Source organism: Lampris incognitus, chromosome 21 (genome assembly GCF_029633865.1).
Source record: "Lampris incognitus isolate fLamInc1 chromosome 21, fLamInc1.hap2, whole genome shotgun sequence".
Taxonomy (NCBI): domain Eukaryota; kingdom Metazoa; phylum Chordata; class Actinopteri; order Lampriformes; family Lampridae; genus Lampris; species Lampris incognitus.
The window spans coordinates 17,755,023-17,772,909 of NC_079231.1; the positions used below are offsets into that span (position 1 = coordinate 17,755,023).

At 45.4% G+C, this 17,887-nt stretch overlaps 1 protein-coding gene across 6 annotated transcripts in view; it reads left to right on the forward strand.

Annotated features, from left to right (window-relative positions):
* mbnl2 (muscleblind-like splicing regulator 2) overlaps positions 1 to 17,637 on the forward strand; it is a 64,894-nt gene extending 47,257 nt beyond the window's left edge. For 2 of the 6 annotated variants that reach the window (XM_056300918.1, XM_056300919.1), the window contains exons 6-10: positions 3,702 to 3,755; positions 4,255 to 4,405; positions 7,736 to 7,771; positions 9,127 to 9,221; positions 13,186 to 13,240. In XM_056300918.1, coding sequence (XP_056156893.1) covers positions 3,702 to 3,755; positions 4,255 to 4,405; positions 7,736 to 7,771; positions 9,127 to 9,221; positions 13,186 to 13,200 — 351 coding nt within the window. In that variant the 3' untranslated portion in view covers positions 13,201 to 13,240. Of the gene's footprint in view, positions 1 to 3,701; positions 3,756 to 4,254; positions 4,406 to 7,735; positions 7,772 to 9,126; positions 9,222 to 13,185 lie in introns of all 6 variants that reach the window. The other 4 variants (XM_056300921.1, XM_056300920.1, XM_056300922.1 and 1 more) reach the window with 4 other exon arrangements.
* The last annotated feature ends 250 nt before the right edge of the window (positions 17,638 to 17,887 follow it).

The window sequence follows — 17,887 nt, forward strand, 5'->3', positions numbered from 1 at the left end:
TGTAATGGAAAATGAAAAAAGGACGAGTCGAGTCGAGATGGTACCATGTAGTGGAAAAGGAACATTTGTTTTGTTGCTATTTGTACCTGGCTCTGTTTGAAGCGTATATTGGGTTTGAATTAGGACCTGATTTTGCACCCAGTGAATCTGAACTAGCTGCAGTTGAGTGCTAGCAGTAATTGAACCGAGCCAAACACTCACTGTGCAGCAGGCTGACATCACAGATCCCTTGTATTGTAATTAATGTGAGTTATGCAGATCAAATCTGAGCAGTTTTGAACTGGTTCATGATTTTATCCATTTTATATGGTCACCTGGGCTCAAAGGACACATGTCACTGCAATTACAAATTATCTTTGTAACGGTATGCACAAACATATGACATGCAGTTTTTATTGACAACCACAGTAACATAAAATGTGGAGCACTGCTTTATTACCGTATAAATCATGCTAATTGTTTCGAGAGGACTCCCGTGTGCGGTCCACTAACAATACTCATTTCAGAGTAAGGCCATTGTATATGATAAACAGGGTTTAGCGAGACCTAAATGCATCAGTATAATGCGCCCACAACATTCTGTCATTATCCTGCTGCAGTCCCCTTTTATTTTCAAATGCCCTTGGTTCATATAAAGACAATGGACTCACTCGCCCCCCCCCACCTCCACCACCCACTCCCAACCCCCACTCTCAATGATAAGTGCTCCTCTCTGCAGGATCACTGCAAACTGAATCCGAGAGACGGATAAAAGCGAAATGGCCGGGCGTAAACTCAGGGGTGCGATCTATCCTCCTCCACCTTACACGTGCAAACATCTCCCCAACAAGTTGAGGAAGAAAGAGATACAGACAGACACAGAGAGAGAGATAGAAAGAGAGAGAGAGAGACAGGAAGTCAGACAGATGGGCTGACAGACACACCCAGTGTGGCAATGGCAATGGATTTGGCAGTAGACAGTGTGTCTTGGCTGAGCCCTACTCTCTCCCCCCCCCAGGCTGTGAGTGGCTTCTTTTGAATGTTGGTTTGGCTGCTGCACTCACACGCCCTGCACTACGCACATGTGCTGACTGACTCTTCTCCCCCATGGCATGGGCATGCTTTTTGCGCTGCACATACACCTCTCATCAGTTTACTCCATTGCTGCTTGCCCTCCCTGTCCTTCCTCCACAAGTTCCAAGCGTGGACGATAAGCACTGTGTATCCACCTGTTGTCTGTGCACGTAAATGGCAACTACTCCAAAAAGAGACCCGCAGCAAAGACAATGTGGAACCAACATAAGTAGAAGAAAGTGTGAGACACCACGGTAGCCATTTTAGTCATTGTAACCTGATGTTGACCCTTTAACCATGTAAAAAAAAAGAGATGCAACTTGCACATGAGTACTGCAGGCAGGTTTTGTAGCAACTGCATTCTGTCTAACTTCCCATACATCATACTGCTTGATTGTCTGTTCCTGTCCTCTTGGACAGTCATCAACCACACTAAAAGTGAAGAGTTTAACCTGAAGATAAAGAATTGTGTTGTCAGCACTTTAGAAACAATATTCACCATAGCCGAAACTGAACCACTCGAGTTTATGAAATTATATGGAGTCATATAAACTTTATCCTGCACTGCCGCAGAGATTGCATCACTAGCTATTAATCACATGTTCTTCGTTAAGCGTATTAAGTTTATGAAAGATTAGAATTCATATTAACTCAGTGAGAAGATCCTCGGGTTAAATAATACCATGTTATTGTGCTACATTATCTGTTGCTTGCCATGCTGTAGTCTTTTTCCTCATTGCAAGGTGAACGCAGTCATCTGTGCCTTCCATGCTAAATCGATTGCGCCCGCCATTGTGACTAACACAACCTAATGTTTTAACCTTCAAGTCAGCGGTGCGTTGTCGCTCTGTAGTTGGATTTACTGTTGCACACGGTGGGAAAATCCACATACCCAAAACAGAAGGCTTTTGCATGGGCTCCTCATACGCTGTGCTCATCACACCCATGGCAAACCTTTTTTTTTTCTTTTTTATTGGAGCAATTTCATCAAATGTTTCATTCGAAACGTTTTAGACAATAATGTTAAATTAGCTGAACAATCAACTAACACCTATTAATTATTTGGATAACGATAATGATCAGTTTTACTCATCTTCAAGTTGAATCCAGGAGGAATGTAAGAAATGAATAGAGCGGGTGGCCGGGTAGTGTAGCGGTCTATTCTGTTGCCTACCAACACGGGGATCGCCGGTTCGAATCTCCGTGTTAGCTCCGGCTTGGTCTGGCGTCCCTACGGACACAATTGGCCGTGTCTGCAGGTAAGAAGCCCGGTGTGGGTATGTGTCCTGGTCGCTGCACTAGCGCCTCCTCTGGTCAGTCAGGGCGCCTGTTGGAGGGGAGAGGGGGAACTGGGGAGGGAATAGTATGATCCTCCCATGGGCCCCCCTGGTGAAACATCCTCACTGTCAGGTGAAAAGAAGTGGCTGGCGACTCCACATGTATCAGAGGAGGCATGTGGTAGTCTGCAGCCCTCCCCGGATCGGCAGAGGGGGTGGAGCAGCAACTGGGACGGCTCAGAAGAGTAGGAAAATTGACCGGATACAATTGGGGAGAAAAGGGGGGGTCCCCAAAAATAAATAAATAAATAAATAAACAGAGCTCCACATTCTGTGATGAACTACAATTGGGATGTCACAGAAAGTTGAATCAGTTCATCTGGACACAACGTTTATTGACAGATACACTTCATCATTTATCTCTCCAGTCTCAGCTGACTGCAGGTATCCCCACCCACCCTTATAAACAATACAGTGGCATACAACCGGGATATCATCACTTCACACCACGTCTCCTCCCTGTAAATTGGATCGATCCACAATAACAAGTCACCGTCCCTTACTGAAGATGTCTTGATGCCCCCACAGAAAAAGTTGTAATTGTTGAAGTGTCAGACAGACTACATCTCGTAGCCACCATGAGACTCAAAGTAACATTATTTTCTCTCTTGTTATAGCGGGTATAGCTCTTAAAATCTCATATCCGAGTCTGTCATGGGTCTTTTAAGTCACCCTTCAGTATTTTTTTCCCAGTAGGCCCACTGCCACCTCACACCAAACTGTATTTTTTTTCACTTGAGTGGCCAGAGGAGCATCGTACTTGTTGAATGTATATATTGGACTGTAGTTTTGGCTGAGCGTCCTATTTTGAAATCTGCAGAGAACCTCTGTGCAGATCTCACACCAGGACTCAGCCCACTATGTATAGTCAGTGTCTAATGTGTTTATCCTGCTACGTTTTGTTGTTGTGCAGATGTTGAGAGTTGATTTACTCAGTTTACAGTTACTACTAAAATGCTTTCCCTGTAGTTTGGAGTACATCATAGAACCTTGCTTTGATAACCAGAGGTTAATATAGATGCTTTTTTTTGTTTGTTTTTTTTGTTTTGCTTTTGTACTAATTCAAAAAGTAGCAATGTTTTCTTTAAAGTAAACAAAACGACAAGTTTTTTTGTTTATGTGCATGCCTATTGTTTTGTATGTGGTATACTTGCATTCAGATTATTTTTGTTTTTGTTTTTTTCCTTCTCACCTATCCACAATGCAATGCTGTCCCCCATGACGCACCTCTGCTTGCTGTTACCTGTATGTTAATACGCTTGAATCCCATTGGCCCACTGCCATCATGTGCTCGCTGCCTGCTAATTAAAGACTCAGTCGACTGCCAAAGCAATGAAGCGACCCCTCGAGGCAACTGTAGACCTGGTACTTTGACCTTTCACCTTTTGCTTTGCATGTAGCTTGTTTAATTGTACTGTAGCCACTCACAAAATTTAAGTTGGCTCTTTTGTTTTTTTGAACCCAGTATGACACTGTAATCTCAATGTATATATAAATAAATATATGTGTATATATGTGTATATATGTGTATATATATATATATATATATATATATATATATATATATATGTAAAGCACTTAGATTGACCAGTGTAATTAACAACCACATTTGTAATGTTAAATTAATTCCAGTTATCACTGTTTTCCCAAATGTTGAGGATTGCCATGCTAGTGTGCAGTTCCTCATGGTTCTTGTGATATAGTCACACTGTTAAATTGTCATTTTTTTGTTACCTTGTTTTGCTGTGCTTAGCCAAATATTCAGATGCAAAACTATCTTTGTAGAACTCACTTCTAACTGTGTGTGTTCAGCGCCCGCCCCGCCCGTCTAACAGACTGTGATGTGTGTTTCTGTCCCGGCCAGGCGTTCCCCCACGGCGTTCTGCAGCCCCTACCAAAGAGACCGGCACTTGAGAAGAGTAACGGAGCGAGCTCCCTGTTCAACCCCAGTGTTTTGCACTACCAGCAGGCTCTGGCCAACGCACAGCTCCAGCAGCCTGCTTTCTTTCCCACAGGTAGGTGTGCCACTGGGGGGCGCACGGCGCACATGCATGGTACACATACCGTCTATGGACACATGACACATAGCCCTGTGTACCCACAAACAAGCGCACACACGTTGCACCGGGTGTGCTAACCCTCACTTCGCTTCCTCCTCACATAGGCATTTTAGGAAAGCATGCCCGGTGATTTTTGAGATTTTTTTTTTTCAAACCATGTCAACAATTTGTCTCTGGAGCTCATGGGCTGTATTGTTGTTTTGTTAGTCCACTGTCATTCCTTCTAAGAGGAAATTAATTTGAATGACTCACTGTTGGACTTTGTTCTTTACGGTGCCATGTGATAACGTTTGAACTGTTCGGTGTGCCGTCCTGCAACTTTGATCCGCTGCCTGCTTATATAAATGTGTAATGGCTGCCAGGTGGAAGGGCAGCGCCAAGCGCCGAACAGGCTTTGATCAGGCAAATAAAAGACGATCGCTTTCGGCCGACATATTATCACCTGAAAATGATACACTTGGCATACCGACATATAAGCATTTTAAATAATGACCAAAAAAAAAAAAAAGGTAAATAAGTCTGGCTGTGCAGCAGAGAGCCCATTAGAATGATGTGGAGGTTCCGATTTTATGGGTGGAACAAAGAAAATGACAGAAAAACGTCAATGCTTTCTAAGTAAGATGAAGGCTGAGCACGCTGTCTTGGGCCATGTCCACAATTTAAAAATTCGATTTGAACAAAAATGATTTCTGATCTAGCTTCCCCCCCAGATTAATGCACGTCTGCCCAGGTACTGTACTCTAACTTCAGCAAGTGGGTCAAGTCCATGCACTTGAATTAACGCTCGGTTCGGCCTCCTCTGGTTCGCTGCCAAATGAGTTAACAGCTTCTGGTGCGTTAGCCTACAGCAACGCTGAGTCACCGGTGTGAGACACTCATCCCCCTTCTCTCTGCCTTCCCGTCCTCTCGATACTATTTGTTGAATCATGCCCGGTGGCCCCTGCTGCCACTCCCCTCCGCTCGCACCCTCCCTCCCTACATCCGCTCTCTCCCTCTGTGCCAGTGTGGGGGCAGCAGCCCTGGGTCAAATTTGTGTTTAGAAAAAACAAGAAAGCGTTCTTTGCAATTGTTTCGTTCTCTACATGCATACCTCATGGGTGGGGTTGGACAGTAAGAGAGGGAACGCTGTGAGCTCCTGCAATTATAGAAAATTACAAGGGATCATTTGAAATTCAGTTGTGTGACTTTCTGTGATTGACAGCATAGCCGACGCTATCCTTATTTATCAAAAAGCCACTCCTGTGGAAGTAAGAGAACATTAAAACGAGCATTAAAAATCATTTTGCAAATGCTGTTTGACCCAGGTCTGGTGAAAAGCCTCGTTCAAAATATTGTGTTGACGCTGCATGATGCTAATGTTGGGGTCCGTAATCTTTTAATTTCCACTCCCTGAATCCACCCATGCTTTTCAGTTAGTCTCCTAGCTCCTCTTGAGTTAAAATACCCATTTGTCGTGTGTAATAGTACATACTACACTCCCACATTCTGGAATAGAAGTATAAAAATCACGATTAGTGTCGCATCAAAATCAGTTGTATGGTTTCCTCTGCATGCACACTGACTAACCAAACCGAATAACGTGGATGAAATTTGTGTGTTTGGAAGGTCGAAAGGTTACAAGAAGGGTTGAGATTGTGCAAACGAAATGTATACCCATAAATTATGCCGGTGATGTGATATCCCTTTCTGCACCAGCAGTCATTTTATTGGGACAGGAGGTAAATTTACGAGTCATTTTGTGTTTCTCCTTCAGTACTTTATACGGTCACTACTGTTTGGCTTGATGGGACGGGACAGTTGCAGCCACTTAAATGCAAAATGCATGCAAAACCTGGAAAAGGTCATGGAGGTTGGGAAAAGCATTCATGATTTTTCCAACCCAACAAGAGTTAAAAGTAGGGTGTCCGGGTGGTGTGGCGGTCTATTCTGTTGCCTACCAACATGGGGATCTCCAGTTCGAATCCCCGTGTTACCTCCGGCTTGGTCAGGCGTCCCTACAGACACAATTGGGCCATGTCTGAGGGTGGGAAGTTGGATGTGGGTATGTTGTGTCCTGGTCGGTCGGGGTGCCTGTAGCATGATCTTCCCACATGCTACATCCCCCTGGCGAAACCCCTCACTGTCAGGTGAAAAGGATCGGCTGGCAACTCCGCATGTATTGGAGGAGGCATGTGGTAGTCTGCAGCCCTCCCCGGATCGGCGGAGGGGGTGGAGCAGCGACCGGGACAGCACGGAAGAGTGGGGTAATTGGCCAAGTACTAGAAAACGGGGGGGGGGGGGGGGGTTAAACGTAAAGATTTGCTGCTGGTAGACCTTGTCATACCCATTCTCTGGTCTGATGTGCCATGGAAAAGTCATTTTTAGTACCACTACAAGCTATTTGTGATTTAAGTGATTACAGTAAGAAACCTACTGCACAAACTACCACATGCTAAAGTATTTAATCACCCGCGAGGTAAAAAAAAAAAAAACTGTAGGCCCTGAGGTAAGAAACGGTGCTAATAAAACCAAACATTAATTTAGTTTTGTCTCTCCAGTGAGCAAAAACTCGGGAACCCACATGTCTCGCTATATATCAGTTGAAGCGTCAGCCAACAGATTATTTGAATATCTAGATTTTATACTTTAAAAACTGTTGAAGTTTAAATCAGAGCTTTCTGTTAACACCGGCAACAGTGGAGGCATCATGAATTATGAATATACCTGCTCCTGCGGTAATTAGAAAATACGACCGCCGTTGGCGCGTTCACCAGTGTGTCTCCGTCACCCGCACGTGTCTCACCAAAGGCGTCGGGGACGTACATGATGTCAAAAGCTATCGCCGCGTCTCCGCGAGGCACAAACACACGGCCCCGTGCCGCGTCGCAGCTGGCGTCTCCCCTCCAATCCATTTTACATGGGACGCGAGGGAGGCAGAAACCGCTCGGTGCCCCTGCGCTTCCGATCCGCATCTGTTGTCTCCCAGGCCTGAGGCGTATCACAAGAGGCGGACCATAGCTAGCGCTTCTTACCGTGTCAGCCGAGCTTGTGAACCTTGTCAACTTGGCATGTTTTTTAACAGTGAATACTCCAAGCTGTCTCATTTTCATTTTTTAGTTTATTTTTTTATTTTGTCTTGTCTAACCTTGTTCTTCTCCTCCCTCACAATTAACCCATGTTTCTCTTTCTTTCTCTCCTTTCTCTCCTCTCTCTCTCTCTCTCTCTCTCTCTCTCTCTCTCTCTCTCTCTCTCTCTCTCTCTCTCTCTCTCTCTCTCCCTCACTCTCTTCACTGCATGGCCTCACAGGGTCAGTCTTGTGCATGACCCCTACTAGCAGTCTTGGTAGGTCCTGACCTTCCCTCGTTCTCTCTCACACACACACCCTCTGATATAGGTGGGGGGGTGGGATGGGATGGGGGTGGGGTGGAGTGGTTGGAGGAGAAGGGGGTGAGCGGGCGTCATCAGCTGGAGACCCTCACAGGTGACACAAAAGGTTATCACCCCTCTGCATCTTGTGCGGTTCAAGCTGAAAATGTGCTCGGGACAATTCCCATCTCCCAGCGAGGCGGGCGGCGCATAATGTGCCGCCCGATCAGGCCTCGGCTATTTGTCAGAACGGCTCTTTTTATGTTCAGCCACCATTGTGTATCACCTGGGAGAGCTCATTTTTAGCTGGGACTTGAACTCTATTGCTCCACGACAATTAAGTTACATTTTCGTAGCTTAATTGTTTCTCGATTAACAGTTACAGGGGGAGGGGGGTCTTGCTCATGCCAATATCTGGATAACAAAAATGTCACTAGTTTGGTTGTAATACTGCTGACTGTACTCCTAAATCTATCTAACCTGTAGCCGCAGGCTAGACATTGTCGTTTTGCTGTGCTTTGTTGATCAGGAAATTTAAATCAGTTTCCCAGAGAAGTGATTTGAACCAGATTTGTTTGAGCATCCGGATCTCTTCAGGAGGGATGGGAATGATCAAACTCCAGGAATGAGGTTATGGATAAGTGATTGATAACTTCATTCAAGACATCTCTAATATCTCCGTCGAACAACACGACGTGGGATTTGGCGTGCAAATGAGAGGGCTGCCGGTTTTTAGGTGCCGTTATTCTTTCAGACCATTTCAGATAATTTGGCGGTGATATCGGTGACAAATCCCATCCCCTCCTGCTGCTGGGCTCTGATTCACCGGATCGGCTCCCTGTGCCTCATTCCTCAATCGTCTCTGGGAAAAACAGCAAACTGATTTCTCCATCTAAATTTCCTTACTTTGTGATTGTAATCAGCTTCTCTCCTCTTGTTTTTTTTTTCCCTCCCATGCTGTTTCTTTTCTTTCTTACTTTCTTTTCTTCCTTCCTTTCTTTCTCTCCCCCCTTGCTTTGCGTTGTGAATGGCTGCATGCCATCTGCCGGTGTAACCCTAACGATGGCTTGCTGGCTCTCTGTAACATCTACCACCAACAAACAACAACAAATGACATGTCACATACACACACACACACGCACAACCACACACAACCACACAAACATAAACACACACACACATACATACATACACACACGCCACAACTGTTGCCACGGTTACCATTTTGCTCCACCTACCTGTCCATTGCTTCCACCTCCTCCCCTCTCCCCTCCTCCTCCTCCTCCCTCTCCCCACTTCTTCACCTTCCCCTCTCCCACCCTCCAAAAAAGTCCCAATGATGTACAGTGCTACGCCTGCTACTGTCTCTGCAGCAACAACTCCTGCCACAAGTGTACCCTACGCAGCAACAGCACCAGCCAATCAGGTTTGCTCCTTTTAAAGCTGTCTTTCATCAGTCCCCTGGAGCTCTGAACAAGCGTTGCCCCAACGGTTCGCCATTTCTAACCCGCAGACAAGCCTCGGTCTGAGCCGGGCCCTCCGTGCTCCAGCGCCTAGCAAGCCCACACATGCACGCAAGTGGGCATGAGCGGGTTGCATTTCCTAGAATTGGAAACCGTGGGCTGCCCTTGCAAATACAGCACACGGTGTAGTGTTGCCTGCGAAGAGTTTCGCTTCTTTGCTTTTTACGATCAGCGCCAGGCCCCCCCATCATGAATCTGACCAGCACTTGTTCAGAGCTCCCACATTTGCAAAGTAGTAGTCGTGTTGTGTTGCACTACTTCCTGGTTTTGTTTTTTCGCATGTTCTGTTTTAAGTTTTGTTCTCCACTCTCTCTTGTTGTTGTCTAATATGCCTCTTCATCTGCAGTAGGGGTGTCATCTGTATTGCTTGTGTGCTACGCAAACTCAGTTCACACACATCCTGCCACACACCAAAAAACCCTCGCGCACATAATGGGCAATTACTGCAGCAAACCAGCGTGTAGCAAATTTCACAGCTGCTGTGTTGGATCCTGCCCTGTACTCGGTCTTTCCAAATTAACCCTCTTCCCTCTTCCTGTTTTTGGGCGAGCGGGAAAAGGAAGCAGTCTCCGGGTAGGGCTGATTGGGTGAAGTGGACATAGAAGAAATGACCCGCGGAAACCATCTAAAAATGGCCTCCAACATCCAGCCCTCCCGTGGCTGTGTGTCAGCGGGAGGCAGCGAAGACGAACCGTGGTCGAATACCAGAATGACTCACGTGTCCCATTTTAAACCTGGAAATTTAGCTACACGTCGGCACTCCGGCTGTAAACATCTGATAATCATTTCAACTCCTGGTTGTGCGCTGCTGAGGGGCGTCCAGGCCTCTGCAGTACACTTAATGTAGATGGACTGACAAGGAGTGTGGTGTGTGTCCACCGCTGAAAATAAAAAATTTGTCAGTGAGTCGGTCATTTGCAAACCCAAACTAGTGCAGAGCTGTCTATATTTAACCTGGCGGCAGTAAACAGTTTAGAGCTGGTGAGGACTGGAGACTGTAAGCCTTCAGGTCCATCGGCTCGCATTAGTCCGTCTCTTCCCCGTGTGGAGTGAGTCATGGTGGCCCACCGCGCTTCAACATACTCGATGTGTTCTTTCATCGCCCAATGCAGAGAACATAATACCTGTCTGACAAGTCTTGTGAGCACACAGCCCAGCTCCCTCTTCTGATGTGATGTAACATGGCTCAAATACAGCAGCCTTAAGTCCAATCGCATTTGAAGCTGAAATCGAAAAACACTGGAAGGGAATTGACGTCAGGCCTAAAACGCAGCTGGCATGTGGAACTGTAGCTTGGTGCCAGGTTCTGCTTGGTCCCTGTTCTCCACTTTGTTACTCGGAGGCTTTGCCTTTCATCTTTACCAAAAGCTGCGGCAAGATAACTCGGGCTTTATTGCCCCTCCCGGGCCACCGGTGTTCTCACTTCCTGTGAGTCACCGTCTCTTCCTGTAATTGGCATGCAGCAGCAGTAGCAGCAGGGAGCGGGGCTTGTCTTTAAAAATGCATGTTGAAGAGGGAGTCAGAGGAACACTGACGCCACCTCTCGCTCTCTCCCTCCCTCCGTCTGTCTCCTTCTCTCTTTTCTTTCCCTGCCTCCCTTTCTCCTTCTCTGTCTGTCCGTCTTTCTCTCTGGCTAAAGAGCCTTCCCGCTCAGGCATTGTAAACACCTTCAAACACCTACTGTGCTGTATGCAGTTCAAGTCCTCTTGACTAGCCCCTTTTATTTTACACGTAACCCACTTCCTGTCTTTTCAAGGATGAAGGCCCTTTAGACCATCGTCTGTATTTCGGAGAGGCGTGTACGCAGCCAGTGTCGTTGCGTTTGTCGAAAATCCCTCTATCACACCCAAACTGTCCCCAACTGTGAGCTCTGGAGGAGCTAGTGCTATCAGACCCATCAGCCTTGATTCAAACCCTACGGGAACTCAGTCTCTAGCGGCGCTAGCAGGTAACTGTTGGCTGTTGGTGTCTTTTGTGTCGCCACTGTTTCCTGGCCCTGTCGAGCAACCGTTTGAGCACATCAAGGGGAGAGAAGCTTCATGGGGAGCCTTCGACAGGCTTGGCGTGCTGTTAAAAGCCTGAGAACTGTGTTGCATCCTTCATGCTCGCACCAGTGTCTGGTTTTTGGGGTTGCCGCTGAAAATGACCGCCATACTCAAAAGGAGTGAGAATCTGCCCGGACTAAAAGACTTTTCATGTCATCACAGTGTTTTAGAGTTACTCAGTCCAGACAAAATAGGTATTAAAGCTGTGTTGCAGACTGTTGCTTGTGCACCTTAGGCACCACGTTGTGTGTGTCTACACTCTGTAATGCACCAGTGTGCGTGGTCTGGCGTTTTGGTGTCACAGGAAGTAAGAATCAGTCATCACAGCATTCCCTTTCCAAAGCCACATTACCAGAGCTAAAAGAGTTAGCCTCCCTGTGTCTATTACTGCCACTGGAGAGACTGTGAAATTGTACTGCCCTCTACCGTTGGACTACACAAGTACAAAACCTTGGCAGCACCACAATCTCTGGCTGTTACTGCCCTTACTGTGAAAAGATTCAGATGGGTTTTTATTGCCACAGTGAAGTCCTGACTGAGCCATTCAGATACAACACATCTGAGATCATGCCGCGGTGATCAATCTGGCAACATCCACACTTTGTCAAACCTCCACAAGTGACCAGGAAGATGTTTGATCCCACTACCTGTTACACAACAAGCACTTTTTATATATATTTCTAGCCGGCTGCATCATTGTCAGATGCTGTCAAGCTGTTGTGAATGCTGGTTTCTAACATGCATCAGAGCTGTATTTCATTGTACGCATGCATCACAGGAACACGCTACTGGTATGAATGCACACATCTGGGTGAAGTAATATTTGCAAATTCTTAAGTATATGAAAACGGACTCTCATATTAAACCGTGTGCCACTTGAATTGTGAAAGGTGGAAAACGCCACCCTGCCCGGCACCTTGTTATGAGGCAAAAAAATAAGAAAAGGATCTGCAAATTCCTCCCTCCAGGTGCGCACTGTACTATGTAGCTGCTCCCTTCTCAGCCCACACACATCATGCTCCCCCCGCCCGTGGCGACCTTCTGTGATGTGCGATGTGACCAGCGGCTCTTGTCCTTTGCTGACACCGGCCATTAACAAGCACCACGCTGCTTCGTTGTACGGTCGCCCGCCGCCGGTGATGACACGCTGCTGACAGGCCAGCAGCTCCTCTCACCTGTCTCACCCCCTGCAGATCCTACTCATCTCGCTAACTCCCCCGCCACCCCACCCACCACACTTCTCTCTCTGTTTTTTCTCTCTCTTTCTCTCTCAGCCACCCCCCCAACCCCCAACAACATGGTGGATTTGTGTGGATTTGCGGAGGTGACCAGACCTGGGTCAAATACTATTTGTTACCGGCATAAGGTGCTAGAGGGGCAAACTGCGTCCGGACAACTCGGTTGTGTCTTTCCGATGCTTGATATGTTGTCTGCTTTGGTAAACCCCATCCTAACCTCAGCTGCCTAAATAACACTATGCGACACACAATTTTGTTTTATTCTTTTTGTTTCAAATACTATTTAACCCAAGTCTGAAGCAAACACCTCCTCCTGCAGACCTATACTTCCCATATACTGTACATATCAGACAAGCCCAGTAAAACCATATTATTTCACTGGTTCATTAGTTCTCTGGTCCATTTAACCCGCGGCAGTGTCACTTCTGTATCACACTGCATACTCTTCTGACTGAAACACCCGTTTATTGGACGAAGGAACGTTTTACTGTAATGTATTGATGAAAATGATTTCTCCATTTGACTGTTCTTTTTTTATCTTGTCCCCCCCCCCCCCCGTCTATGTCTGTCTGTCTCTCTACCAGATCATCCTGAAGTAAGCGTCAGGAAGGGAATGGAGTGTCACAAAGCTGCACAAGCAAACCCAAAACAGCCCCTCTGTAAATACTACCTTACCTCTCCCATAGAGGTCCAGCAACCTGCATGCTAAGAGTGTAATACTACAATTTAACCTTAAGAACTGGAGTGCCGGTGTAACATACATACACACACACACACACTCACACACACACTCACACAAAAAGATGTATGTATTGCTAGAAAAACAAAACTATTAACATGAAAAAAGACAAAAATATTCTTATGTACATTCTACATAGCCGACAACACTATAGAGATGGTGAGGTCATTTTAACGATTGTTCTCTCAAGGTACCGTGATTCCCTCTCTTTTCGTTGTTTTAAAACCTCTGCACAACACTTAGCCCTCAGTCGGTCACCGAGAACCTGTGGGCAACCACACCAACCAACCCCGGCGCTCTCCGACAGACTAGAAGGATTTTGCTAACATCGTCCTTGCGTTGCTGTCTGCAGAGTTGAATGTCCTCGGGGCAGACAGGCTCATGTTTACTTACCGTGGCTGTCCCGGCGAGGGTCTTGCATTGCCCCCACCCCACCCCACCCCTCGTTTTCCCGAAAAACCACAGTTGCGATGCCATGATAAGAGTTCACCCTCTCGAACCCCTGCCAACGCGTTTGTCTCTTGGACACAGCTCGCCAAACTGACGGCCTCACAACTGGTTGGAGAAACAGTTTGTGGGATTCAATATGCAAGAAGGTGGAGGCGCGGTTTTGATATCCAACCCCATTTTTTCCCCTTTTGTTCCATTTCCCAAATTCAATGTTAAGCAAATAGGGTCGCCCTGCACACCGTTTTACCTTCTTTTCTTTTTTTGTGCTGGGTCCAATTTTCTGTATAGGAAGGGTGGTGGGATAGGTTGTGTGTAGATGTGTGTGCGTGATGTGAGTTGGGGGCGGGGGGGGGGTGATGCTCAGCATTGAGAAAGAGGACAGTAGTGGCCATTAAGAAGAAGCCTAAAGGCTCTGGTCTGTGCCAAGGGCTTAACAAAGCTTGTGGGTTAGTTGTAGACGTACCAAGCCTTGTGTGTGTATGTATGATTGTGTGTGTGTGTGTGTGTGTGTTCAAGTGTGTGGGTATTTTTTTTTTGAGCCTGATGGTCTGCCGGCAGACAGGGACTTCAAGCGGGGGTCCACCAGGGGACTGCAGTGGACTCGGTCTGGCAGGAGCAAAAGGGTAATGCCCCGGGGCCCGACAGAACGGTTGGGGGGGGGGGACTCAAGTGCTAATGCTCAATAACGGTGCATTTGACGATCCTCGTCAAGCAAAAAAGTGACTTGAACTTTGACTGGGGGGCTATCTGTGACTGTCGGTTGTTCTGTCCAACCCTGCTATCACCGATAATCCTGTTCCATTCGAGAAACTTGTAGAAGTGCCTAAAGAAAAAAAAACACAAAACTTCAAAAAAAACAAAACAAAACAACGCTCATTAACGCCACATGCATCCGGAAGTGTCGCCGGAAGTCACAACACACACCCGACCAGCCCACGCGAAGAAAAGGCTTTCGAGATCTGCTCTGAGGTTTTGTTTAGTGGAGGGGGGGGGGACACACAGACGTCACGTTTCAGGTATCATAACCGAAGATTTGTCACGATAACCGTCAACTTTAACAATAAGTGACTTTCTAACTTAAAAAAAAAAACAAGAAAATAAAAAAAAAACAAAAAAGAGGGACGCGACGAATCAGATCAGCTGTGTACAATGTTTGGCGCGCCGAGTTTCTCGCCGCGGTTGCAGTTCACGCGCGAGCGTGCGCAAAAGCCGCGCCCGCGCGCGTCAACAGTGTCTTTTGGTGTCGTGAGTCCGAGTTAGCGCTGGACGTTTCCAGAAACGTGTCTTGAGGTTATTTAAGAGTTTGCGTCGTTATGTGCTACCATGGTATGTTTGTCACCCGCCCCCTCCCTCCCCCCCAATAACCCCGCCCCCCATCCACCTCCAGAACAATCACTTGTATTGTTTTTTATGATCATTATATTATTATTATTTTTAGCTATGATTGTAAAAGTTAGCGTCACATCCTCAGAACAGCCCTCTTTAGTTTTGGTTGACGTGTTTTAAAAACACGTTTTTAACTCATTTGACGCTAATAACCCCACCCCCCCCACCTCATGGTGCTTAACCATAGACAATCCACGGCCACGCCCACTTTTTTTTTTGGATCGAAGACGACCAGACGCGTCTTCGCTTCCGGTCCTCGTTTCGGCGTCCCATTCATTTTCACCTTTTCTTTTCTTTTTTTTCCCGCCAAGTGAATTACAGCTTGTATGTAATATTTGATTGTGTTTAGGTGGTTTAAAAAAACAGTTTGGGAAAGAAAAAAAAAAGAAGATATATTTTGTTGTAATTTATCTTACGTTACTCTTGGTCGAAGTTTTAGTCCAAAAAACAATGTTGTAAACTATTCTATTTTGAGATGAATGTAATTTATTGAGCTGTGCTGCGTTCTGCACAGACGGTGGCGTCGAGGTGTTTACCCGTTTCAGGTCAGCGGATGAGAAGTCGATGGTTTAACCGGTAACCCACCACTAGAAAGCTACTGGATCCTTCTTTGCCTTCTCATTTAAAAAAAAACAAATAAATAAGATAAAAAATGGATCAAGAGGTTGCAGAAAGGAGCATAGCTGTTAGAGTCGCTTGTGTTGTTGGGAAAAAAATGTTTATTGTATAGATGACATTTTACCAAAAAAAACAAAAAAACAAAAAAAAGAAAAAAAGAAGAAATTTTCAAAAAAGATGTACTTTTCACTCTAGTTATAATAGTATTTCATAACAATATTAAGTTGTTGCTGTGGCAACCTGAAGTTGCAATTACTAAAGTTCGGTATTTTTGTAAATGACATTGTTTAAGTTGATTCCTTTTCTCTTTTTTTTTCTTTCTTTTGTTTTGTTGCTAGAACCCTGTACACAAGTTAGATTGTAAAGGAGAGACGAACATTTCCTATTCTTCACGGAGGTCATGACCGTGACCCCGATTAATATTTTCATTAGCGAATAACAGCCTCGGTAGAGCTGTGTCTGTAACACTTAAAAATAGAGATATAAAGTTATCAATGTTACATAGATTATATGTATGAAAGTAACTAAAACTAAAATAATCTATAAATGACTTAAGTTGAGATATGCGGACTCTTCCCCTGACCCCTGACCCTGTCCACACTCTGACACGTTTCTATGCGAGACAGACTGTATGTATGACCATAGCTTAAGGATTGCACTTTGCATATTGTTTGGAGACGTTATCCTTTCTGGCTCCCGGAAGGTTTGGAAGAGGTTACCGAGAAACAAGGCAGCGGTTTTGTTTATCCATCACAGATATTAGAAAGAAAAATAAGATCAGTAAAACTTCAGTTGAGCATCTTTGCATGAGGAAAACAGCATCACTTTTTCTTTCTCACTAAACGATAACGCGCTGACTGTTTCCGGTTACACCGGAAAACAGGAGGAGATAAACTAAATAAATAAATGTCTGCACACAAAAGTGTTCCCAGTTTGCAACCCCACGATGCCCACGTGTACCACGAAGCCCTCTTGACATGAAATGTTGTGTTGTTGTTGTTGTTGTTGTTTTCTTTTTAAACGTGTTGGCATTGACTGAATGAGTTTTCAAGAGGAGAAACACAAAGACAAAAACATGTAAGCACTTTCTGAGCAGTCGGTCACGTCAGCAGACTCGGCTTATCCAAACAACTTTGCCTTATCCTGAGTCCAACCGTGCTTAATGAGGTTTTATGTCCCCCAAGAGCTCTTAAGGAGTCCACTAAAGACACACCGGCTGTCTCTCCAAGCAACTGATGTCTCACTTTCATTTCAAATAAATGCGTCTTTATAATCTAAAAAAGATTTTTTTTGTATTTTTTTTTGCCTCTCATCATCGAAAGGCGGAAATGATTGACTGCAACAAAGTGAGCGTTGATGGATTCGTTTTAATTATTATAATTAATATTATTATTATTATGTCCCATTGCCTTAAAATGGGACGAAGATCCTTTTAAATGTCTTTTATTTGGGGGGGGGGTGATGTCAGTCGGACCTTGTCGTTGCCAGTTTTAGCCGGCAGAGGGCGCTACACTGTGACCGGCAGAGGGCGCTACACCCGGGTGCTGCTGCACGGTAGGAGGAGGAAGTGACTGCCTGTGCCATCGTTTGATGCAGTGCATATCTAACCATTGTAAAAACAAAAGATCGTAAATTGACAAGACCCTCATTGGATTTATAGTTTCCGTGTAATCATTTTTCAATGTTTTCTCTTTCTTTTTATTTTGCATTTGTTGTTTTTTTTTGTTTTGTTTTTTTTGTGCTATTTTATGTTTCTATAGTCGAATGTTTCTTTGGTTCAAGCAAGATAGTGTAAAATCTATTGAAAGAAAGAAATAAAGAAAATGAAGACAATAAATGTGACGTGTGGGCTTTAAAATGAGTCTCCGAAGTCCTTTATGTGTCTCATGGACTGTTACACACACACACACACAGACACACACAAGAGCTCTACAGTCGGTGAGTGAGTGCAGGTTAGAAGCAATGTGGGAACGTGTAACAATGAATGTCGTGTGACTGACAGCGTAAGGAAACAGGAGGAGGACATTTTTACAGAAGGGACAATGCAAAGTAACACGGAGTGACGTCACTCAAGTGAAAATGGATCAAACCGA